Below are 26645 nucleotides of genomic sequence, written 5' to 3'. Positions count from 1 at the left end.
GTGTCTACTATGGTTTCCTATATGTATTACAAATTAGTCACTCTAGTTAACATGGCTGCTACTCTGAAACTAGTTAAATATACATTTCTTTGTTTTAAGGTTTAGTAGTATCTTGTATCGTGTCTATGTTAAGGAGATTCAATATAAACGGACACTGTTTGTATTCTCAAAGGTCTCTGTAAAAAAAAACAAAAAAACAAAAAACTGTTTGTGTGAATGAGGAATGTATGTATCAGGAAAAGATAAGGTGTGAAGGCCATTGTTATAGCCAGATGGTCAAGGAAAAAGGAGTAAAGAGACTTGACACTAGAAAATCATCAACGCTCATCCATAATGAAGGAAGGGCAAATTGACAACCCTGAGGTGAAGGTTGGAACCCCTAAAGACAGGACAATTGATTAAATCAGAACCAGGACAGGACAACCCTCTCGGAGGTGTATTGGAATGTTTACATCAAAAGACAGACCAATTAAGACGTAACCGGTCACAAACTGACACAGCAAAATCCATAGACTTCAACATAGGGGGGAGGGGAAAAAAAAAAAAAAAAGACTAAGAACAGGGTGATTTGCAATGGGATTTTGGGTTCGTCTTGCCACTACTCCAGGAGCATCAAATCGCAACCGACAAAGCCCAGCTCCCCTCTGCGACCAATCTGGCTGGCCACTAGATATTACCAGTCTGGATCATATAAAAACATCCACTGGCAGGACAGACAGACTCGCGCTCTCTGTGGGTGTGTGTGGGTGAGAGAAGCATATGCTAACTGTTGTATTTTCAATAAATATGGCATATTTGCTTTCTCTCTTATAAAAGATCCCGTGTGCTTTGTATAGCATAACACACTGTCTATGGGTTGTCTTTACTTGAGGCACTTGTTGATAGCTGCTCGCTACATTCATTTTACACATATTGGGCCAGAACTTTCAATCCAGCAAAGCTCTTCTCAGTGCAACACCAGAATAGGTGAGGCAAAAGGTAGTTTTAAGACACCTTTATACTTTTCCAATCCTCAGGCCTGGGTCTGAGCTGGCCCTTCATGAAAGTTAGGACAGCTATCGCAATGCAGTAACTTATGACTAGTTAGTCAAAATGCTGTTCTGGCAGCTGGAGATCATTGAAATAGAGGGATGCCGGAGGTGGCATAGAACCAGCACACCTTTCATGGTGTATTTGATCATTTATTTCTTATTTTCCTGTTCTGGATATGTTGGTGCCTATTTGTACAACTGTAAAAAATCAGACAGGATTATGGAGTTTTACAGCTAGTTAAAACTTACTGTATTTTAGTTTCTGTAAAAAGTGGGACAGGATTCTATTGTTAATCAGGTCTTAAAAAACAAAAAATTAAGATCAGAAGGACTCAGTGAAAAAGTTTAGTCAAGCAAGTCCATTTATTGAGCCTCTAATAGCTGTGTTTAATTGCAACAAAAAAGTCACTTAACATACAAAATACAGGACAATAAGGCTCCTTTCCATATGGATAATCTTGGGAGCATGGGTTAGAAAGACTAAAATGCTGTCTAGTAGACAGAATGCATGCCTGAAGTCTGATTCTTATTAAAGGTTTCTAGGACGAGTCAAGCTACCCAAAAGGTTCTCTTAAAAGAAACATCTGAAGTACAACACTACATTTAGAAATTGAATTATGTACTGGAAGAAGAAAGGCAGGCAGGGTTTGCATTTACATAAAGAGCATGCAATACAAATCAACAAATGGACATTCACTTTACATTTAGAGAGTTTATACCATTACCATGGGTGAGAAACTAAACTAGACAGTTCTCAATTTTAAAAAAGGTTCTATAGTGCCTAACATACCTATACATAAGCATATACATAAGCTAAACATATAGCTGCAGACATCTGAATGCTAAGGGCAACAACAAGGTATGGGAACTGTCCCAAAGTATGTTTGACAGAGATCATTTTAATATTGCACATTTCCATTCACCGAAGACAAGGGTTTAATGAAACGGAGACAGTTTGGCTTTTAGCCTCTCCATTCTTGTTGGAAGCAGACCAACCATTTCTTTACTGAGTTCTAGTTCAGTTTCTATGGCCTGGACAGCTTCTGGATGCTTCTCACAATAGTCTACCAGAAATGTGTAATATTCCAATGAGGTCTGCATATTCTCCAGTTGTTTCTTGCCATCAGAGGTAATAAGCTTGCCATATAATCGTGCAATGTGAAATTTGGCCACCATTGCAGGGCGAAGAACATCATCGTCGAGTTTTTCAGGAAATATCTTATCTGGGTTCCTCAGAGAATCTAAGAAGAGTTCATAGTACTTGACTGCTAACTGAGCCAGAGAATTAATTTTTTTTATAGTATGAGAGTCGAGTTCCTCTAGCCTGTTACCAATAGCTACCTTTAAATCCATCATCTCATAATAGGTGTCTGCTAATTCAAACTGAAGCTGCCTACTGATCAGCAGGTAATACTGTGGATTCAAATCCACGTACATGGGCTCCAGCATATCTATTCTACGCTTGTGCATCTTGCAGCGTCTCTCATAATCTTCTTCAAAGAAAGCAAGCACCTTAAACAAGGCACTGTGGTCCTGAACAATTTCAATATGGTCAGTAACATAGCCATCAAACTGAAAGAACTCTTTTGCTTCATGAACATAATTCTGACCCACTAGGAAGACTTCTCTGGCTTCTTGAAAATCTAAGGGACATATACAGCTCACTTTTTCTTCTGTGGCTAATATAGAGTCACATAGATCACTGGTTCCAAAGAGGACAGCTTTCTTCCTGCCCTTCTCTTTTTCATCTTCCTCTTTCTTCCTTTGAGCTTTAAGTTCTGATTGCCTGTCTGGATCCAACTCTCCGATGTTATCCTAAAATGACAGAGCAAGTTAGTTTAAAATACATGTGGCTACAGAGAACAACATGTATTGAAGCTGCTTTTAACTACAGTCCACAATGCAAACAAACAGCAAGACAAGAGTGGGCATGCTAGCATATGACAATTTATGCTCACTAAATTACACAAATTATGATCTTACCTCTGCAATGCATGAGATTTATTTAACATGGATATTTTAGAAGTATGTCTCCACTCCATGAGGTTTTTGTATCCAGACAGACAATGGAGCTGGAGCCATTTAAAACCTCAATTCAATAAAGTACTTTCAGCAGCTTCTTAATGGGCACTGTATAGTTCCATTGGAAGTCAATGGAACTATCTGAACGCTTAAGTGCTGAATAAGGATCACATTACCCACATGCTTACACTTAGTCCTTATCTACACTACAGAGTTTTGTCAGCAAAAGTTATACCACTTTAATTAAAGCGCTTTAAATAAAACCACTGTTGCATGTCCACACTAGCTCCTTATGTCGGCAGAGTGCATCCACGCTAACAGCTCTTGCATTGACAGAGAGCAGTGCACTGTGGTAGCTATCCCACAGTGCAGTTGGCTGCAGGGTGCTTTGGGAAGGGTTTGCAATGCCTCATGGGGCAAGTACAGCGTCACATGATGAAGGTTTCTCAATCCCATCCTGAAGCAGCATCCTGAACAACTCTGTGAGCTCTACATGCTGAGGAATGTCAAAGCAGCACAGCAGTCCCTTTCCCTCCCCGCCACCACTGTGTTCCTAGTGCAGGGCAGAACAAGAGCATTCCATGTTAATGAATTGCTCTTTGTTCCCCAAAGGGAGCAGCCCCCTTAGCGGTCAGATACTTCCCCAGACTTTTGAAAGGGGAGGGGCACATGCCTGCAGCACAGCAGAGAGCAGAACAGTGAGCAGAGAGATCACAGCAGGCATTGTGGGACACTGATGGAAGCCAGTTATGTGGACAAAACAAACAGCAGCGTCTACACTGATGCTTTGTCGCTTTAACTCTGCTGCCAAAAGTTTATTCCTCTCATTGAGGTAGTTTTGTTTTGCCGGCAAAAGGCAGCTTTTGCTGAAAAAATTTTGTAGCGTAGACAAGGCCTCAAACAAATATTCAGTGAACTGCTGAATTAAAGCCTAAGAAGGGGACTTTGTGGGCAAAGATCAGGGAGACTTATAAAATTGCTATGTTCCATTAATCAACAGGCAGGGCTGAGCAAACAGCTTGTTTTTTATCCGGTCTCCAATCTTATTTGTAATATAACATCTTTATTCAAGAGTTAGCAGTTTTTAGAACATGTACAGCCTAGAGTTCAAATATGTGTCTCCCGATTACTGGTTGTGCAACTATGTATCCTTAATGATTGGTTGTGAAGTTATTCCTGTTATTTATAAATGAAGTTTTTGTTGATACTTTTAAACAATTGTGAATAGAAATCTTTGATTACCTCAAGTGATTTCCGAGCATTCTGCAAAAGAGTCAAGCAGTACTTAATCCAACATCTTGCAATTTCAGCTTTTCTCTGTCGAAGATCCTGTTGGTCTTGTTCTGTTTCATCTGATAAATACACATATCACATAAAAAGCTGGGGAGAAGTGAAGTGAAGTATTCCAGCTCAAATGTTACATTAAAAGGAGGAACGATCATTTACATTGATCAGGATATTTTTCTGTCTTTCCTTTAAGGTTTTAAGAGTGCAAAGTTTGTAATCCCTAACTCTAACAGACTCAGAAGATGGATTACTGTGGATCTATCAAGTACTGCCTTTAAATACAGTTTAGATATGTAACAGGAAGACCACCTGGTTTGGAGTTTTTCCAGAGTATAATAAAACAGATTTGTTTTCTGTTCTAAAGTAAGAGCCCATCTGCCCTTCAAAAACAACTAACAGAAAAGCTGCTCTCTAGCATGATTAAGACACTGTTTGCTCTTGCAACAGCCCTAAGAATTATAGTGAAGTAGAGACTGTCAAATTGAGGAAGCAAAGTCTATGGCCACTCCAAAGTACAGGAACTGGAAGATTTGCTAGCCCACAAACTCTTACGCTCTCCTTCGCTCCCCAAGTTCCCCACCACAGTTTGCAACATTGTTGACATCTCAACACAGACACCAAAGATTGAGCGGACGTTAAAACTTAACTATCCCATCACCTCTAGGGGAAGTGGAGACAAATTAGTGGGACAGTGTGGTGAAGCTTGCACTGCTGATGCCGCCATTCTTGTCCTCTGGATACAAAGGATGCTTCAGTCTCCGGTGCTGTTAAGTTGGTACCTTTCACAGGCACTACATTCAATTTTTTGGGGGGGGGGGAGGGGAGAAAGAGGTGAAGGAGAGTTCTCAATAGCCTCAAAATGACCTCCATTTGTTCATTAGTTTAAGAATCCCTGAACTGTACACAGGGGATGGTTTTGGCTTTGTTTTACTAACAGAATTTAGATGTTCCGTTCACATGCTTGCAGGTGTCTGTTCTTTAAGCAGGTGTTCTTATCAGCAAGTACTCAGGTGAAGTAACTCCAGACCAGTGGTTCTCAAACTGGGGGTCAGGACCCCTCAAGGGGATCGCAAGGTTATTACATGGGGGATCACGAGCTGTCAGCCACCACCCCAACCCCCTTTTGCCTCCAGTATTTATAATGGTGATAAATATATTTTAAAAAGTATTTTTAATTTATTGGGGGAGGGGGATTGCACTCAGAGGCTTGCTATGTGAAAGTAATCACCAGTACAAAAGTTTGAGAACCACTGCTCTAGACCAGGGGTTGGCAACCTTTGAGAAGTAGCGTGCCAAGTCTTCATTCATTTACGGTTTGGCGTGCCAATAATGCATTTTACATTTACGGGGCTGACGGCCAGAACCCCAGACTGGCAGCCAGCTGAGCGGGGCTGGCAGCCGGGACCCCGGCTGGCAGCAGAGTGCCGCCAAAAATCAGCTCACATGCCGCCTTTGGTACGCATGCTGCAGGTTGCCAACCCCTGCTCTAGACCTTTACTGATCAATCCAGCCTTTTCTCCTTTAAAAGAGATTTGATGAATTGCAGCCATTTCATATGCAGAAGTGTGACATATCACTGACTGATAAAGCTCCTAGCTTGAAAATCTGAAGGCTTGTCTACACTGGTAAGTTTTGTTGTAAAAAATTGCCTTTTGGCAACAAAACAGCAAGAGCTTACACACTACAATGGAACTTTCATCGTGAAAAACACCCAGTTTTGGGCAACAAAAAACTTCCACCTCTACAAGAGACTTGTCTTTTCCCCTCCCTTATTGTCTACAAAGAACCAGTGTAGACACTGCAGATTGTTTTGTCCACAGAACTAGCTTCCACCAATATCCCACAATGCCTGCCCTGATTGTTCTGCTCAGTGTTTTGATCTCTGCTGCCCTGCAGGCACACGCCCCTCCCCTTTCATAGCTGTGTGTTGCTCCTTTTGGGGAAGCAAACAAAGAGCAAATAATTGGAATGGTCCTGTTCTGCCCTACACTAGGAACACAGCAGCAAGCAGACGGCTGTGCTGCTTTGCCATTCCTCAACATGGAGAGCTCACAGAGCTACTCACGATGCTGCTCTAGGCAGCTGAGGGGGCTGTGGGAGAACTCGGAAAGAATCCCAAGATACACAGCGATCAGCTCCTCCTCCCCACAACACTGCTCTGTGGGATACACGCCCACAGTGCATTGTTCACCTGGTCGATGATAGGGTCCCCAGCATGGGCATGATCTGTCAATGGAGGGAGCAAGCATGAACACCCTTTGGCGATTTTTGTGTTGATGAATTTTGGGGGCGGGGAGGGGTGTCGACATAAGTTTTGTCAACGAAACTTGGTAGCATAGACAAGCCCTCAGTGAGTGGAACTTACTCCCATGTTTTAGATCCCAGAACTTTCCATATGATGATTTTCATAGTACAGTGGCTCAGGATATAAAATTTAAGAGGAAGGGAGAAGAAAACAAACAAAAAATTAAAAAAAAAACCCAAACAGGAGGACTTCCCAGCATGCTGCAATAAATATCACTTTGCACTTATAGAGGATCTTCCATCCAATGATATCAAGTCATTAGCCTCCTCACCTATAAAAGAGAAGTATCATTACTCCTATTTAACAGATGAGAAACTGAGGCACCGAGAGAATAAGCAATTTGCCCAAAGTCACAAAGGAAGATTTTGGCAGAGCTGGAAAGAGGATCCTTGTCTCTCAACTCTCAATTCTGTGCTGGAAGTAGACCATCACTGTCCATATACTTCTCTGTTATTACGTAATCATGTTTATTACAGTAGTCACTACTGGACAGCCAAGAAAAGGGCCCCCTGCTGTGTTCGGTACTGTACAAACACAGTAGACAATGGCTCCTGCCCTGAAGAGCATACAATCTAAATAGACAAGACAGACATAGGGCGGAGGAAAGGGTCTGACACACAAGCAGATTGCTGCCATTATGCTGTTCAATCACCATGTTAGTTCCACTATTTTTTGGGGGGAGGGGGAGAGAAGAGGTGGTTTAGTTTGGAGGGTATAAGCAAGAAGGGAAGGGGAAAAGAAGGTAAGACATCAAGTGTGGCTTGAAGCTCAGGTGAAGAGACTGAGGGTGGGAGCGAGAGTCGATCAGCACAGAGCAGAGGAAGTCCAATCACAACTGTAGAGTTCTCAATGTCCAAAGATCCCTGCTTTGGTTCCTACCAGGAGTCATCTCCTCTCTGCAACCCACAGGACAGCAAGAGAGATGCAGGCCCCAGAGTGTGAGCGTGTGGCCTCCCCTGCACAGTTCTGGGTACTGCAAGGTTCTGGGAGGGAAAGGTGGCTCTGGCTGGGCCCCATTTTACCCCTCCCTGCCACAGTGCAGCTGTTCCATCTTTGGCTGCTTCTGCTCCTACTGGCTGGAGTCTCTAAGTGGTTTCCTTGGTGAAAGCATACCACATTTCTGACCCCAATGTCACCCTACTGATCCACAGTAACACATGCAAGTGACCATGGCAATCTAGATGTGTGAATTCATCTGTCAATTATTTCATATTTATTCTAAGATGTCTTGACAGACCTCTATGATTAGTACAACCCAATATTTCGGTGCTGTCGTCAACATGAATAGGTCGGAATATGACCACCACCACTTTCTACAAGCCATTACCCTCTGATCCCACTGAGGGTTACCAAAAAAAACTCCCTGAAAAAGCACAAGAACAAATCTGCACAGACATAACCCTGGAACCCCGACCTGGGGTATTCTATCTGCTACCCAAGATCCATAAACCTGGAAATCCTGGATGCACCATCATCTCAGGCATTGGCACCCCGACAGCAGGATTGTCTGGCTATGTAGAGTCACTCCTCAGGCCCTACGTTACCAGCACTCCCAGCTATCTTTGAGACACCACTGACTTCCTGAGGAAACTACAATCCATCGGTGATGTTCCTGAAAACACCATCCTGGCCACTATGGATGTAGAAGCCCTCTACACCAACATTCCACACAAAGATGGGCTACAAGCCGTCAGGAACAGTATCCCCGATAATGTCACGGCTAATCTGGTGGCTGAACTTTGTGACTTTGTCCTGACCCATAACTATTTCACATTTGGTGACAATGTATACCTTCAAATCAGCGGCACTGCTATGGGTACCCGCATGGCCCCACACTATGCCAACATTTTTATGGCTGACTTAGAACAACGCTTCCTCAGCTCTCGTCCCCTAATGCCCCTACTCTACTTGCGCTACATCGATGACATCTTCATCATCCGAACCCGTGGAAAAGAAGCCCTTGAGGAATTCCACCATGATTTCAACAATTTCCATCCCACCATCAACCTCAGCCTGGACCAGTCCACACAAGAGATCCACTTCCTGGACACTACGGTGCTAATAAGCGATGGTCACATAAACACCACCCTATACTGGAAACCTACTGACCGCTATTCCTACCTACATGCCTCTAGCTTTCATCCAGACCACACCACATGATCCATTGTCTACAGCCAAGCTCTACAATACAACCGCATTTGCTCCAACCCCTCAGTCAGAGACAAACACCTACAAGATCTCTATTCAAGCATTCTTAGAACTACAATACCCACCTGCTGAAGTGAAGAAACAGACTGACAGAGCCAGAATATCACCCAGAAGTCACCTGCTACAGGACAGGCCCAACAAAGAAAATAATAGAACCCCACTAGCCGTCACCTTCAGCCCTCAACTAAAACCTCTCCAGCGCATCATCAAGGATCTACAACCTATCCTGAAGGACGACCCATCTCTCTCACAGATCTTGGGAGACAGGCCAGTCCTTGCTTACAGACAGCCCCCCAACCTGAAGCAAATACTCACCAGCAACCACACAATAGAACCACTAACACAGGAACCTATCCTTGCAACAAAGCCTGTTGCCAACTGTGTCCACGTATCTATTCAGGGGACACCATCATAGGGCCTAATCACATCAGCCACACTATCAGAGGCTCGTTCACCTGCACATCTACAAATGTGATATATGCCATCATGTGCCAGCAATGCCCCTCTACCATGTACACTGGCCAAACTGGACAATCTCTATGTAAAAGAATCAATGGACACAAATCAGACATCAAGAATTATAACGTTCAAAAACCAGTCAGAGAACACTTCAATCTCTTTGGTCACTCGACTACAGACCTAAAAGTTGCAATTCTTCAACAAAAAAACTTCAAAAAACAGACTCCAACTAGAGACTGCTGACTTGGAATTAATTTGCAAACTAGATACAATTAACTTAGGCCTGAATAGAGACTGGGAGTGGATGGGTCATTACACAAAGTAAACTATTTCCCCATGAAGAAAAGGAGTACTTGTGGCACCTTAGAGACTAACAAATTTATTTGAGCATAAGCTTTCGTGAGCTACAGCTCACTTCATCGGATGCATTTCGTGAGCTGTAGCTCACGAAAGCTTATGCTCAAATAAATTTGTTAGTCTCTAAGATGCCACAAGTCCTCCTTTTCTTTTTGCGAATACAGACTAACACAGCTGCTACTCTGAAACCTATTTCCCCATGTTAATTCCCACCCTCCACCCCCGAACATTCCTCAGAGGTTCTTGTCAACTGCTGGAAATGGCCCACCTTGATTATCACTACAAAAGGATCCCTCCCTCCCCGCTCTCCTGCTGGTAATAGCTCACTTTAAGTGATCACTCTCGTTACAGTGTGTATGGTAACACCCATTGTTTCATGTTCTCTATGTATAAAGATCTCCCCACTGTATTTTCCACTGAATGCACCCAATGAAGTGAGCTGTAGTTCACAAAAGCTTATGCTCAAATAAATTTGTTAGTCTCTAATGTGCCACGAGTACTCCTTTTCTTTTTGCGAATACAGACAAACACGGCTGCTACTCTGAAACCAGTATTTTGTAAAGTCTTGGGTTTCCTTATCTAAAATGGCTCTTGCATAGCCTGCCTCCTAAAAATGTAGTTAAATTGGCTGGATGAGATATAACGGGTGACTCTATATAGGTTTTTGTCCATTTTCAAGTTTCCAAAAAATGTCATAAGTGATGACATTTATACACTGTGCCACCCAGCTGACTGAATCTGGTTAAAGGAAGCTTGGCTGTGTTCCCTTCAGCTGTATTTTACCGCTGAATAACAATGCCAATTGGATCTAAGGGGACTACATTCCAATTAGCATGAATCCTTTAAAACTAGCTAACACTCACTGCAGTAACAGCAGGCTAGGGAAATCCAAAAATGCAGCCCCTTTGAATGCTAGCACAATCTGCCATGAGTCTAAAGCCTCATTTATCTGAAGCTTTCAGTTGTCCAAGATTTGAAACGCCCAGGGCTGTGCTGCAGATGTGCAAAACCAAAGCTTACCACTTTACAGGAAGTAATGAAGTAGGATGATTCAAGTAGCACAGCTATAGTCATGTGACCATGCCCCCTCAGAAGCATGGCTGTCTTTTTAGGAGGGTACATTCTATTCCACTTGATTTTGTTGATTTAAGAGTTGTTTATTTCATTACACCAATACAAAAGTTAGTCAGGGATGATGACGACAACTTCATACGTACAATCTAATGAGATTGCACCATGTTGGGTGACAAATTGTAGGGTGTTTTACATGCAACTGCTTTTCTGCTAAAGTCTTTATTTTAAGCTTATTCTCAGGAAATGTCTTCTTGCATCAGATTTGTTTAACAGTTTTCATTTAGGGATTGCTCTAAACAAATTATACACTGTACTGTAAATGTGAGAGAGCCAAGACTTTAAAACAAAAACAAAAACAAAACAAAAAAAAGGAGCATGAGAAATTTTCCCTCATACTCCTGAAAACACCCGGACAGAGATGTTCACATTTTAGAACTGCCCCAATATTTTTTCCTCCATCCTCCTCGCAACTTCTAACATCTGTCAATTTTACCAAAAAACCCTACTAAAGTATCACCTGACTCTAGTGAAATTCCTGAATCAGCAGCAATAAATATCTGAGCTTTTCTCAAGATGTTTACATTTACCAAATCTTAACAACTGTTGTGCATGCAACTTAAAAATCTTGGTTTAATAGTAGTACTGATATAAGGGAAGATAATTAATTCTCCAAAAGGAAATGGAACTCCTATTGAGCTCCCAACTGATGAACATATGAGCATTTAACATCCATACTAACAATGCTCATTTCAAAGCTACTTGATTTAAGTTAACTATCAGTAAAACAAAAAATACAAAAAGCTTACTGTCCTCTGAAGAAGGAACCTGTCCAGCTTGGCTAAAGATAACATTAGCAGCTGCTAAACAGTGTCGAGACTCCATAAAGCATTGCTGTGGGGGAGAGAAACAGCAGTGTTCAACCATAAACAAAACAGCCAATGAGCTGGTATTTTAGACTTAATTAAGTCACTCAAGTTGTATAGTTAGGACATGTGAAGATGGAGAAATTGCAGAACTGAGAGGTCCAGGGACATTTTCTATTGGACACTAGAAAATATAGGTTTAACACTGTACAATTTGAAAGGAAAGATGATTTTTTACATCTACTATGGAATATAGCACCTTCCCACCAAGTATCCCATCTCAACCAGCAACCCTCCCCAGAGGTAGTCACTGTCTTTTATAGCAGGACTGAAGCACAAACATTATAAATTCTTTCCATGCTGCTCTGACCTATGCTACTGTCATTTCCTGAGGTCTGTGGTAAACACTGTGTTATGGGGCATAATACAGCCCTGAGCTGAACATAAACTGAGCATACATTACGAGTCAGATTCTGATCCCCTTACTCTCATATTGAGCAATACTTTATTTGATGGTTAATTCCTTCAGTTTATCTCCTCAAAAGGTACAGGAGTGACAGGTTACTGCTGAAACTCTATTCTTAACTGAGTGGTATTGCAGAAGTCTCCAAAGCACCAAATTGTTTTATAGAACACATGAGAATTTGAGTTGTCTTGAGTATGAAAGGCCTCATATAAAAACAAAAGTACTTCACAAAGCAGTGAGTTGTTTAGTGACAGTACAGAGACTTTGGAGGCAAACAGCATCCATTATATGATTGGCTCACACAACCTTCAACAAATTTTGTGCACATGCTAAAATATCCAAGAACAATTACTTAAAGGGTGCAGTGTAAGACTCAATCCTGATTGTATTTGTTTTTGCTAGATAAGAACTAAGTATTAGTAGGTAGTTTAAAAATATTTTCCTTTATGTTTCACCTTAAAAAAAAAAAATCTCATAAGCACTACATCATACACCACCATTATTATTATTAATTATTTGTACTACTGTGCCCACTTGTGCTTTAATTCTTAAGTTTACCCCTTTGCTTACTTTCAGCAACATGCCACCATGGTAAGTGCAACCACTGCACTCCCTTAAGACAGATGTTTTACATCTGAGGGCTATTTGTGTGTTTAAAGGACGATATTTTAAAATCCAGTAGGCACCATGTCTCGATGAGCTACTGGAATGGCAACTCTGACTTTGTAGTTACCTTTTATGTTTGCAGATTAATAAGTCATAACCATAGCAGAGAACATTTAAATGGTTACCTTAGTGAGATAATATTGTGACAAGGTAGCAGCATTCAGAGCCCATTCTACTGGATAGTAGCCACTGTACTCAAGCTGTCGTTTAAGGGTGGTATGGCAATACTGGGCAGCCTTCTCAATCATTTCCAGGTGTTGGTAGACTTGGGCCAGATAATATAATGTATGGGTATAGGCTTTTTCAAATCTGGGAAGACAATTTGGGTCTTACTTTAGATTTATTTATTTTTAAAAAATATCACACACTCTTTTCAAATGTATGCTCTAGTCAGCACCCACCTTTTTGATCTCTCTTGATCTGCAAGTTTTTCTTCTTCAGCCATGAAATGTTCATTAGGATCAAGGGGAGGGTTCCCATTCTGAAAAAGAATAAGCAGTGAATCCAATACACAACCTGTAATTTATTTAGTGATATTGTGCTCCCTCTGCTGGCTGCAGTGTGAAACACACGATGCAAGACCAGAAAGACTTGAGCATTTTGCAATTTTTCAACCCCAAATTCAACACTAGACTTGATTTTCCACAGAACTTCTGAATGTTATATTTAATGTGATTTCCATGAGATGTTTTTAGAAAAAAAGCAAACAGTATGCCTCACTTTTTCTATTGTATTATAAAACTGCTTCTCATATATAACTGTATATTTTTTAAAATATTACTTTGCGACAAACTAAATTTACTCTGGATTCATACTGATCTCATGAGAAGTTATTTAATAGGTCTACAAATATCAAATAAAGACTACCCACGCACGCGCACACACACACACACACACCCCTTCACAATATTTCCTGCAGGATAGGCATAGAGAATGCCTAGCAGACCCTATCATGAGGTCTGATCCCACTAGCATTTACGCATGTGAGTAGCTTTAATAAGGAGCAGTCCCACAGAAGTCAATGAACTACTTTGTGAGAGTAATGTCACTCATGTGTGAAAGCATAACAATGTCCCTCAAGAGGTTCACTCCCCCATGAACAATCTCTTGATCCAAGGCCAGTCCATATACTGTTTTTGAAATGGTAAACACATTTTGGCTAGGAATGGATTTTTTAAAAATAAAAAAAGTTATACTGGTACAAGTTGTGGTGTGGATGCACTTATATTGGTATAAGGGAGCCTTATTCCAGTATAGCTTGTTCCCCTTCCCATATGGGAAAAGCTATACTAGTCTAAAGCACCTTTATACTGATATTGTGTCCATACTAGAGGAGGATGTATCACTTTATACCAGTACACTTAAACCAGTACAGCATTTGTGCTTAGACAAGCCTCAGAAGCATGAGTCTCTACTGCTTAAGTTATAGCATATCAGCTGTTAACATGGAGGAAAGACTCAAAATCTCTGTATGTGGTCTAGCCACAAGAAGGAAACAAAGAACACACTGAGTTAGTTAGGTTACATTCCCCTGGGGCCAGGAAAGCATGAGTTCCCAGCATATCAAATCCCCATAGTGCAGATCACAGCACTTGCTAGTTCAGGTCCCTACTGTCATCTTTATAAGGACAAGAAAGAGGCAAAGAGTGAAAGGATACCACACAAATCTAGCTGCATGACCACAGGTGAAGTGCAATTCATTTTAAAGAAAAACTCCAGTGATGTATCAATTTCAGTTTATTAGGTTCAATAGAGAACAAAACATTCATTCCAAAGAGACACCATGCTTCCTGAAGAGACTGAACCAAAGAGTAAAGCATCTCTCTTCCACCAGTTTTCAAAGGGGGAAAGTCATAGCTTTGAGTACTGATTTAGATGGATTTAAAACACATATTTAAGATGTGTGGGAAGTAAATGTAGTTTTGTGCTATATTAACTAGTTTTTGTTCACTCTCTTTATGGAGATGATTTCTGGGGTTTATACAGAAGGCTCCTGTATATAGCATCTTGCCATTGTGTCTGTTCCTATAAGACAGCTGTCAGACAGACAGTTATAGCTAGTACGATTGAGCCATACCCATGCCAACACAATTTATGGCACAACTTTGTCTGTTTGCACCTAACTTGCTTCATAGGGTTCAAAAAGACATATGTGCCTGCTTTTTATGAAAATTCGGTACACCTACCCAACAGTGCCTCAATTGCTGGTGGCACTGGCTGAGGACTGTGGATGTGCTTCCAAGATGGCTTCCTCATATCATTTACCATTCTGGAAGTTTTTAAGCATGCCAGTATACTAGCCAGTCATGTGTTTCTTGACATTATGAGCATTTTCATCACGGAGATCAGTTTTGCAGTGCAACTTGCTGTACTAGTGTACTTAGTAGTTTACAAGCTTATTGCCTGATCACTTCAAAAATGAACAGCAGATAAATGTTCCTGTAATAACAGTACTTAGCTCTACATAGATTTTTCATCCATATATCTCAAGGGAGGATAAATATTACTACCCTCCTGTTACAGGAGCAGAACAGACACAAAGAGGCAAAAGGACTAACCCAAGGTCTCCACAGCTCAGTGGAAGAGCTGGAACTAGAATCCAAATCTCCAGATGCAAAGTGCCTTATTTGTTGGGCCACATGGTCTCTGCCAAGCTAAGAGAATAATATCAAGAGGCAGGAACTTCTGTAACAGGCTTTGTTTGTCTACATTCTCAAGACGTAACATGAGGCAGAGGGAATCTGGACCAAGCTCTGAGATTAACGTAAAACAGAATTGACACGTTCAAGTCATTCTGTTCTTTACACTTAGAATAGAACTGACGACGTGGCCAGAAAGGAACTCTCTCTGTGGCAATCCACCTCCTTCTGCCTCCTGGAGAGACTCTGCAGAGGAAGGAGGAGCAGCTCAGAGAAACACTCATCATGAGAAGTGGGGCAGGGGCTGGGAGAGGGAGTAATATAGCTACCTTTTCCTCCCACAAATGGGGGGTGCCCTGCAATAGGCTTGTGCCTTTACTTGCTTTTTCCTTAAAACAACCCTGAAAGTGGTTGTTTTTTTTAAAATACATATCTATTCTACTGGTCTTTAATTCAGGTCTGGTCTAGCCTGGAAAAGGATGGTGATTGACAAACTAATGAAGTGATGACATCACAAGAGTGCAAAAGTTAAATAACCCAGGGATGAAAGGATTTTTAGTCAATTTGTTTAATGCTTTTTTTTTTTGGTTACACCTGTTTAGTATCAATGACTAATTAACTTTTTTTTTTTTTAAATGAAAAGTATTTATTAAAGATTCCCACCAGTTCAGCTGAGGTGTAAAAGCTCATAACACATTTCCTCAGAGACTCCCAACAAATTCTTCAGAAAACTCCAGGAGATCAGAGATAACATTTCTAAAGTTTAAGAAGTTACAGGACTTCCTGCACCGGCTCTTTCCCCTTTCCAGTCTCTGAGTGCACCCTTCAGATCTCAGGCCTCATACCTTTACCTATGCTGGATGGAGTTCCATGATTCTTCCGCTCTTAAACCAGGCCCCGGGCTACAGTACCCTGTGAATCAACCTTGATAAGCGAGCAGGTCCAACTGGTCTCAGCACCTGTGGTTCTTCTCTTTGGGAGTCTGATCAGTGATGTAAATAGCGACCAAAGCATTGTTTATTTTGCTGTAGGAAATAAGCGTTTTAAGAGATGTGTGTAGAGTGTTTGTTATCTTACTTAAAAAGCCCTATCATCCTGTGATGGTGACCTAGACAAGCCTAGCCTCTTCAGTCATCCCAGCAGGGTTCCCATGTCTCTGTTTCACTCCTTTGAATAATTATTTCTCCTTGAGAGAGAGGGATCCCTTTTAATCCTGCCAGGTCTCCTTTGTTCTTGTGAGTTCCTGGGCTTTTTGCCTTATTGGCCAAAACTAGTTAAGCTGTCTGGAGCCAAGATATAGAATCTTAAAACTCCAATCCTGTCACAATAAACTTGAAAGCTTTCAAACCCTTTTTACACCTCATAAAGCAGCAAAACGTGAATAAACTTGATTTTAAAAGTTCTTTGTAGGTTATATTTAATATTCAAATCTCAGACCCTACCAATCAGGCAGTAAACACACAACTGCACAGACCTTCTCAAATTTTAAATGCATGTTAAAACTAACCCCACAAAACTAACTTCCCAAACTGACCATTATTCCAGTTTTCCATCTCAATTCAGTCTTCTCAGAGAAACACTGGAAGAGCTTCATGGAGGTTTTTTTTTTTTTTTTTTAAATTGAGTAAAGGAAGATGGCAATCCAGCTTCTAACATCAGAGATAGAACCTATATATGCTTCAGGATCATGCTTATGGTCAAACCTTGAATTACTCCTGGGGGAAATTCTGCACCACTGTGCGTGTGCAGAATTAATGTCCCCAACAGATTTCTTTACTTCCCTGCAGAAAAATTACTTTCTGACAGGGAAGCAAAGGGAAGCTGCAAGAGCAGTCACACCCCACTCTCTAGCAGCACAGGTACATCGTTTCAGGCACCTGAAACAGGCAGCAGAGAGATAGATTACCGCAGGGCTGGAGACACCCCAGCCAGTGGCTCCTACCCTGAGCCAGGATCAGCTGCTAGTCCTGGCTGGGCTGGAGGCAGCAGAGGACAGGACTACTTCTTCCCCTGCAAGAAGTGGCTGGGGATGTGTCAGATCCACCCTCAGAAGCCTTCCCCAGCTGCAGGAAGCTCAGCATCCTCTCTTGCTTCCTGCCCCCATAACTCCTCAGTTGTGAGAGGGAGGGGTCACTGCATGGGGAGCTCCCCCATCCTCCCAACCCCTCTGCATCCAGATCTTCCATACCCAGATGCTCTTGCCAAGCCCCACCCTGTACACCCAGAACCACCCCCCCAGCACTCCATACCTGAACCCCACTCCACTGAACCTCAACCCCTTCATCTGGAGCCCCCCATCTCTGCACCCTAAACCACCCCTCACTGAGTTCCCTAATCCCTACATCTGGAACCCCACCCCCAAGCCTGTGGATGCAGATCCCCCCCACATCTAGACCCCGCACTGAGATGCCTGCACGCAGATTGTCCCACACAGAACCCTCTCACCACACACCTGGATCCCCCCCACACTGAGCCCCTTCACACTTGAATCCTGCCTGGTTGAGCCTATCTGCCCCACACCTGGTGTGCCTAGCACAGAGGGGCAGGATCCCAGGGTGTTTCTGGGACAGGCCCAGGACTTGTGCTGTGTCAGGGTCAGGTGTAGCCTCACCGCTGAGTCGGTGTCCCGGAGGTGGAGAGGCTGCAGAGTGATCTTCCACCTTCATGCAACTAATGGTCTGTGCTCACCACTGCCCTGCTAGAGCCTCCACATTTATTTATTGATAATTAAAACTTGTAGAATTTTAAAATACTGTGTGCAGAATTTTTAATTTTACAGGTTGTCATGTACACAGCATTAATGCCAGAAATGAGTGTCAGGTATTAACTAGGAGACATTTTTAAAGAGTTCAGTCCTCACAAAGACAGAGAGGCCAAAAATTTGTAAAAAGACCAGAGGCCAAACTGTAATTGGAGCGATTTCCCCACCTCCCAGTATGTTGAATTGCAGTGTACTATGGTTTTCTTCAAAGTCACAAGAGGTGAATTAATAATGCAGAAAGCTGTCTTTGCAGAGCTATTTATACATTGTGATTGACTCAAAGAGCAGAACAAAGACCCTGTTGTGCCACTGCTATCACACAGCAGAGTCAACAACTCAGGCCTTGTCTACACTGCCACTTTACAGCGCTGCAACTTTCTCATTCAGGGGCATGAAAAAACACCCCCTTGAGCGCTGCAAATTTCAGTGCTGTAACATGGCAGTGTAGACAGTGCTCCCGGCGCCGGTAACTACTCCCCTCATGGAGGTGTTTTTTTTTGTTTTTTTTTTTTTTTTTAAATAGTGCTAGGAGAGCTCTCAAAATAGTGCTAGGAGAGCTCTCCCCCAGCACTGGTGTTGTGACTACACAGCCACGTTAAAGCACTTCTGCAGCAGCACTTTAACGTTGCTAGTGAAAACATGCCCTTAGATTGGTCATTAACAAGACTGCCCGAGACACACAGGAGCCTTTCTGAAAGAAAGCTAAGGGCATGGCTACACCTGCAGATGTAGAGCGCTGGGAGTTAAACCAGCCTTTGGAGACCACAGCAGGGAAAACGCTGCCACGTGTTACGCTGTCAGATTCAAGCGCACTCGAGTGGCCACATTAGCAGCTCTTGCAACGCAACTAAGAGCAGTGCATTGTGGTAGCTACCCCAGCACGCAAGTGGTTGCAACATGCTTTACAAAAGGGGGGGGTGGAGTGTGTTGTGTGTATGTGGAGGGAGAGACAGTGTGTTGTGGAGTGCTGGGAAAGTGTCAGCATGCTGTCTTGTAAGTTCAGACAGCAGCAGACCACCCTCTCCACCTCACTCACACACACCCCCAACAGAATTCCATACTAATGGTTTGCTTTGTCCCAGAGCAGATAAGCCTGCCATGTCGGCTGTCAGAAACAGAGCTTTGAAAAGGGATATCCTCATTCCTACAGCCAATTCCATAACAATGAGAAGAGTGACCACTTGACTTCAGGGGATTATGGGACATTTCCAGATGCCAATCACAGCACAGTAATGTAACGCCTCCTTCACACTGACGCCAGGGTGTTTCAGCCAGGCCGCAGCAAGCATTATGCTTCTCCTGGAGGTGGGTTACCAGGAGTTCTTCAGCTGCAGAGTCCAGGCGCTCTACGTGCCTTGCTAGCGTGGACACGCTTGCTAGCGTGGACACGTCGGGTGTTAGGGCACCCAGGATTGCTTTAATGCGCTTTAACTTGCGAGTTTAGCCAAGCCCTTAATGCATGCAGCACTATAAACTGTCACAGCAAATCGATGCAGACGGTTCAGGAGTATTTAAGATTAATCTTTTTCTTTGTTAACTAAAAGGAATCATCTTAAGTCTCTCATGGCTTTGCAGTACCACCAGTATGAAGTTAAGCTAGATTCCATCTAGTTTTAATTCTGGCTAAAAAACTTCCAATATTGAATATTTTACTTATTTTAGTATTTAAGCCAAGTTCAATTGCTGATTAAACCAGAACTGAAACTATCATGAATCACAGATCTCAATTCCTCATAGTGCTAGCAAACACACATGATGTCACTTTTCAGAAGCACAGTAGCGGCTAGTAGGAAGCTCAGAAATTTATGCTTCACCAAGATGTTTTTCAGAAAAAAATATTCACTATGTATACTTAACAAGAAATGCCTCTGCATGTAAAGACTCAAAAATGATTTTCTTCTGCCAGATGCAGTCTTCAGAACAAGGACCATCTTTTGCCATCTACAGCACTCAGCATAATCCCCAGTGCTGGCTGGCATCTCTAGGTGGTGCCATAACACAAATAAATAATAGTGCAATGCATGTGTAAAATAATCTCTGTTAACAGTACCTCTTTCATGTACTGATTATACAACACCTCTGCAGATTCCAAGTAAGTCTGTGCTGTTTTAATTTCACCTCTTTCAGACCACAGGATACCCAAATTGTTCTATAAATGTAGAAAGGGGGGGAGGGGGGGGGGGAAAAAAGTTATTTTCCAATATTTCCCATTCCCAACAACAAAGTTATCTAAACAACTAAATTCCACCCCAACACACACTCATTTTTCTCCAAAAGCAACACCTGGCTCATTAGTTTTTACCTTAAATTGTTTAAAGACACCTTATCACACTATAGCAAACATGAAAATAAAGACCCAAACATACATAAGCATATAATTTTCTCTATTTCTTATTATTGCAGGTGTGTGTTTAAACAAATGCTCTCTCACATATAGTTCTATTTCTGATTACCCTGCAATTAAGTCATAGCATCAGTGTTGTCATAAAAATGACCAGGAAGTTAGAAATTCAGTATTATGACTTCAAGGCTGGATAAAATAGGATGAGAAGTTGAGCTAGGAAAGAGCAGATGATGTTTAAACATCATCTTCATTGATAGGTAAAGGTGGCAAAGAAAAGTTAAGAAGTGGAAGTTAAGGGATGGGTATTTTAGATCTAAAACATGATAATTTCTTACATTGCTTCTGGAGGCTCTCCAATTTCAAAGAGCTTCTCCAAGTATATCATTAAGAATTTAGCATTCATAAACATTCCAAGTTGGACACATACTAAATTTACAAAAAAAGATGATGAAGTGAGCTGTAGCTCACGAAAGCTTATGCGCAAATAAATTTGTTAGTCTCCAAGGTGCCACAAGTACTCCTTTTCTTTTTTGCAAATACAGACTAACAGGGCAGCTACTCTGAAACCATACTAAATTTAGTTTCTATATTTGCTCATTTGAAAAAGTAAGTCTTAATATACAACTAAAGAGACTCAGAATTCCACTTTTACCCCTCTATCAAGTTGCCTCTGCAGCTGGCCCACTCAAATTAGTCTTCTTTTAGGAGCATCAGACTGTGTGGTGCTCATAAAAAGAAACACTATGTCCCTGGGACTGGATGAACAGTGTAACAGGCAAAATCAGACATCAATCATCTCCTATAGCACTACGCAGAAGAGCACAAATCAGAGACAGGGCCACAGGAATTGACCGGATAAAAGGAACTCTGTACCAGTGCTTCCACAATAGAGGTCAGTACAAAGAAAGCATATAAAGCACTTCAAAAAAACACTTCAGATGCAGATCTACAGAATTTATTTTTTATTTATTTATTTATTTTAAAAAAACAAAAGCTTATGCTCAAATATAGTCTTCAAGGTGCACCAACTCCTTGTTGTTTTTGTGGATACAAACTAACACAGCTACCCCCTGAATTCTGTAGATTATTGCTTGTACTGCAGTATTTAGGTTGCCTTCCTTTAAATGTTCAAGGTTTGTTACAGCATGTGAGATTGAAGCCTTGGTGCAAAAGCCCAGTTAGACACCATGATTTCTAGTTGTGTTATTTTACATACATTGTCCAATGCTAGGAACAAGAGCATCATTTGGCAACATAACTTCTAATAGCACTGGAAAGATCTCTGGATATAGTAAAAAAAGAAAGGGCTGGAACAGCAGGAAAAAGACAGTGTATCCAGAAAATAGCACCTGTCTGTTATAAACAAGCACCATTTAAAAAAGTCAATTCAGAAGCAGAACTAGGAGTACTTGACTAACAAATTTATTTGAGCATAAGCTTTCGTGAGCTACAGCTCACTTCATCAGATGCATTCGGTGGAAAATACAGTGGGGAGATTTATATACACAAAGGGCGCTACCATACACACTGTAACAAGAGAGTGTGATCACTTAAGGTGAGCTATTACCAGCAGGAAAGGGAGGATGACCTTTTGTGGTGATTTTGCAGAACTGAATCCTTGGCATCAGGCAATAAAAATTAAAAAAAAAAAAAAAAAACCACCTCTGGCATGATGTAAACTTGTATAGTTACAACCCTTTTAGTTACTGGTGGGACACTAACCCATTTTCAATGGTTTCTGAAATAAGCCTGTTACTTTTAAATGACAGCTTTATAGTGTTGACTATGAGCCCAACCCAAGTTGTCACAGTGGAAGACAGTGACCACATGCAAATGTAATCTTGAAAATGTCAGGTAACCAACCCACTTCACATACCAGTTTGAAAAAATGACTTCTTGTAGTTGAGTCTCTCCACTATCCCCTATATAATAATTTTGCAAGGCTTCACAAGGAGACAGTTATTGTGAGGTTGCCTGTTATGATTAGATCAGCCAGCTGTCCTAAGGACATCTGAATAGTCCTTCTGTTTACTACTTCTTATGTTACAGTTTCTTTTAGGATATGTAAAAACTGAGTAAAGACTGGAACATCTCTGAGCACGTATATGTATTTGGTGACTATTCTGAAGGGAATATACAGAGAAGAATGAAATTATTATAGGAAAATTAATAGTATTTGCAAAACTCTACTCACTCAGATATGGTATTATATTACCGTAACGTTAAAGAGCAGGCAAACAGATTAACTGCAACAATAAATTCTCATCCCAATTTTGCCAGGCAACTTTACATTTTCAAAGCACTGTTTAAATATTAACTAGCATAGCCCTAAGATTGCAGCATTTCAGTAGCTCATATCGCCACTTACACAGTTCATGTCATCCTAAGCATCACAAATAAAACGGGCCCAGATCGGGCAAGGTTTATGGTGCTATGCTGCCTAAAGTCAGGAACACCCCAACGCTGCAAATGGCGTGTCTGCCCAAACCGACTTCAAGTCCCAAATAGCACGATGCTCCAGATCGACTGGAGACTCCCCGCATCCAGAATCCTACTCCCACCACCCAGAGTCTGGAGCGACTCAGCGCCCCGTTGCCCGGAGGTGCTGGCCGCCGTCCACGGCGAGATTTAAGTCACCACAGCGGGACCCAGAGGGCAACTCAGTCAAACCCCCGCCCGCCAGGGGAGTCAAGCCAGGGCCCTGCCATTCGCCCACAGGGCGCCCACCCGCCTCGAGCCGCGGCGGGAGCTCGTCGGCACGGCACGTCCCGGGGCGCCCAGGGCGCCGGCCGCTCCCTACCTGGGCCTGAATGTAGAGCGAGACGCAGTCCCGGGAGAGGCGGTGGCGCTCCAGCAGCCGGGTGCACTTCAGCAGGTGCTCCTCGCCGGCAGACAGCTCCTCGGTCTCGGTGTGGTTCACCCCGAGCTCGTACTCCACCACGGCCAGCCGCACGGCCCACAGCGCCGCCGCCTCCCCCGCGGGGGCGCCCTCGGCCTCGGCCGCCTCCTCCGAGCCCAGCAGCTGCCGGATCTCCTCCAGCAGCTCCCGGGCGCCGTACTTGGAGCGGTAGGGCTCGTTCTCCGGGTCCTTCTTGGACTCCACGTTGGAGAGACTCAGCGAGCTGCGGAACTTCTCACAGAGCGAGGCCCAGCCGGCAGGGGCCGCCATCTTCCTCGCCGGGCCCAGGGCCACCCGCAACTGCGACCAACCGCCGGCTCGGCTCGGCTCGCGCTCGGCTCGGCGTTTTGGAGCGGACACGTGACGCTCAGCGAGCAATCAGGACGCTAAGGGTCTCCGCCCTCTACTGTCATGGCGCCCGAGCCTCACGTAAGGCTCGGGCCACGCCCCGCCCTCCGCCGGGGCGGCAAATTTCAGCCGAGCTCCGTCGCCTGGTTCTCAGAGCCGCAGGGCGCCCGGTGCCCAACCGTTGCCCGCCTCAGGGACAGCCTAGAAAAGTGCCAGGGCCCCGTGAATAAACAGATGCCAATTGCGGGTGGATCGTCACATTTCACAACCCCAGCTCTGCGCAGAGCACGCCCATGAAGTGCTCTCGGGCACTGGTTCTTAGCCTTGCCAGACTTCTCCATGCCTCTCAGGAGTCTCAGAGTAGCAGCCGTGTGAGGCTGTATTCGCAAAAAAGAAAAGGAGGACTTGTGGCACCTTAGAGACTAACCAATTTACCTGAGCATAAGCTTTCGTCTGATGAAGGGAGCTGTAGCTCACGAAAGCTTAGGCTCAAATAAATTGGTTAGTCTCTAAGGTGCCACAAGTCCTCCTTTTCTTTCTTAGGAGGCTGATTCCTCTGTGTACCTGAAGTTTTACCTCACTTAAAAACTACTTGCTCACAAAAAATAAAAACGTGTCACAGCACCCTGTTGGTGAAAAAGTGCTTACTTTCTCCTTTTTAACCATCTAATTATAAAATTAATCAATTGGAATATCTATTTACATTTCAGTCTATAACACAGTATAAACTCAGATGAAATTTTTAGTTTGTTCTGACTTTGCTAGTGCTTTTTATGTAACCTGCTGTAAAACTAGGCAAATATCGAGCTGAGTTTATGTACTCCCAAAAGACCTCTACATATCCCTGGTTGAGAACCGCTGCTCTGGGGGAAGGCAGCTGCAGCACTGGCAGGAACACAGGATGTCTGTCAGGTGCCATCCACTGCACACATGGCCCAGGAATGAATTGCTAACGATTTCCCACATGCTTTTCCCCGTACTGAGCATCTTCCTTTGCTGATTGTAAGTTTCACAGAACTAGAAGAGAAGAAGTGCCCATTAACATTGCCTCCCTATTATTTCTCTCTTAAACCCCAAAGGGCCCCCGGGGAAATGCAAGAGCACAGGCCATTTAAATAATTTTGTTCTGGGGTTCTTAGATCTACTAATGACATCCTACAGCTCAACAAGGCAAATATTTTTCTTTTTAATGCATTTTTTCTTTATTCTTTGACCTCAAGAAACAATCAGAAAAATGTCAGAATAGGCCCAAGCAGCTCTTATTGCAAATTGCGCACTTGAACCACATAAAATGAGAAATCTGGAGAATTTAGATTTTATTTTTAACAAGCAAGACAAATATTTAAAGCTATGTTTAATGTCTAGATTTCAGTTATATATCATAAGAAACAAAGAAGTTACTCACCTTGTGCAGTAAAAATGGTTCTTTGAGATGTGTGTCCCCACTGGATCTTTCCACAATAGAAAGGAAAATCTTGGGATACTTTCTGAAAGCCTTCGTCCAATCCAAATAAAAGGCCAGGCTCTCCTAACGTCTAGTGTCTGCAGTATAGCCTCCCTTTTATCACAGTGAGGCTTAGGGTAAAATGTCAGAAGGTGGATCAGTAGGTTCATGTGAAAAGAGGAGATCACCTTGGCAGTAAACTTCAGCTGCAGTTTGTGTGTGACTGCCTAGGAACTGCGGAAAAGTACTGCGGAAAGGGATCTGGGGGTCATAATGGACCACAAGCTAAATATGAGTCAACAGTGTATCACTGTTGCAAAAAAAGCAAACATGATTCTGGGATGTATTAGCAGGAGTGTTGTAAGCAAGACATGAGAAGTAATTCTTCTGCTCTACTCTGCACTGATTACGCCTCAACTGTAGTATTGCGTCCAGTTCTGAGCGCCACATTTCAGGAAGGATGTGGAAAAATTGGAGAGAGTCCAGAGAAGAGCGACAAAAATGATTAGAGGTCTAGAAAATATTACCTATGAGGGAAGATTGAAAAAATTGGGTTTGTTTAGTCTGGAAAAGAGAAGACTGAAAGGGGACATGATAACAGTTTTCAAGTACGTAAAAGGTTGTTACAAGGAGGAGGAAGAAAAAGTGTTCTTCTTAACCTCTGAGGATAGGACAAGAAGCAATAGGCCTAAACTGCAGCAAGGGAGATTTAGGTTGGACATTAGGAACAACTTCCTAGCTGTCACGGTGGTTAATCACTGGAATAAATTGCCTAGGGAGGTTGTGGAATCTCCATTATTGGAGATTTTTTAAGAGTAGGTTAGACAAACACTTGTCAGGAATGGTCTAGATAATACTTAGTCCTTCCATGAGTGCAGGGGACCGGACTAGATGACCCCTCAAGGTCCCTTCCAGTCCTATGATTCTATGTGGAGGCATGTCTCCGTGAATGACCATTTTCCTTGTGTTGCAAAGTCATTTAGATGTGCGCCCCACCTATGAGGGATGTGTCAGTGGTGAGAAGTAACAACAGAGGAGTTTGCGAAAAGTTTGCAAAGTTGGCTGGGGTTTTCCACCAATCCAGGGAGTTTTTGACTATGGTGGGCAACGACAGAGGTTTGTCTAGTGTCTCTCTGTTTGGTCTGTAGACCAAGCTGAACCACATTTCACCACATGGGAAGCCTGGCATGAGGTATCAGGGCTGTGCTGGCTGCCATATACTCCAAGAGATGGAGGCAGTGTCTGGCTGATATTTGGGGGCTGTTTTGTACTGTCTCTATGAGTGTGATTAAGGAGAGGAACCTGTGGGAGGTAGGAGCACGTTGACCTGTAATGAATTGAGGTCGGCCCCTATGAATTCCAGGCATTGTACCAGGATGAGGGTTGATTTCTGGGTGTTGATCTGTAGGCCCAGTTCTGTGAACAAGTCTATTGTGGTTTTGGTAACCTGGTCAGCTTCGCTGAAGGAGCGG

General features: G+C 42.8%; 1 protein-coding gene across 1 annotated transcript; it reads right to left on the bottom strand.

Moving 5' to 3' along the window:
- Nucleotides 1-1378: 1378 nt before the first annotated feature.
- LOC119858859 (kinesin family binding protein) lies at nucleotides 1379-23826 on the bottom strand. The gene is made up of 7 exons (XM_038410350.2): nucleotides 23283-23826; nucleotides 20189-20287; nucleotides 13140-13219; nucleotides 12864-13047; nucleotides 11550-11634; nucleotides 4296-4405; nucleotides 1379-2846 (listed from the first exon to the last, which is right to left on the bottom strand). Exons 1-7 carry the CDS (start codon nucleotides 23649-23651, stop codon nucleotides 1968-1970), a joined length of 1806 nt encoding a protein of 601 aa, XP_038266278.1. The 5' UTR covers nucleotides 23652-23826; the 3' UTR covers nucleotides 1379-1967.
- Nucleotides 23827-26645: the final 2819 nt, after the last annotated feature.

Source organism: Dermochelys coriacea, chromosome 7 (genome assembly GCF_009764565.3).
Source record: "Dermochelys coriacea isolate rDerCor1 chromosome 7, rDerCor1.pri.v4, whole genome shotgun sequence".
Classification (NCBI taxonomy): domain Eukaryota; kingdom Metazoa; phylum Chordata; order Testudines; family Dermochelyidae; genus Dermochelys; species Dermochelys coriacea.
This window is presented reverse-complemented; position numbering and strand designations above follow the sequence as displayed.

Bases quoted from the DNA above. Each gene is read 5' to 3' on its own strand.
- LOC119858859 (XM_038410350.2), bottom strand. From the start codon at position 23,651: ATGGCGGCCCCTGCCGGCTGGGCCTCGCTCTGTGAGAAGTTCCGCAGC. The intron at 13,220-20,188 runs GTACTGTTAACA...ATTCTTTTTCAG, and splicing joins ATAATCAGTACATGAAAGAG to AATGGGAACCCTCCCCTTGA. The intron at 4,406-11,549 runs GTAAGCTTTTTG...TGTATTTATCAG, and splicing joins GGTTCCTTCTTCAGAGGACA to ATGAAACAGAACAAGACCAA.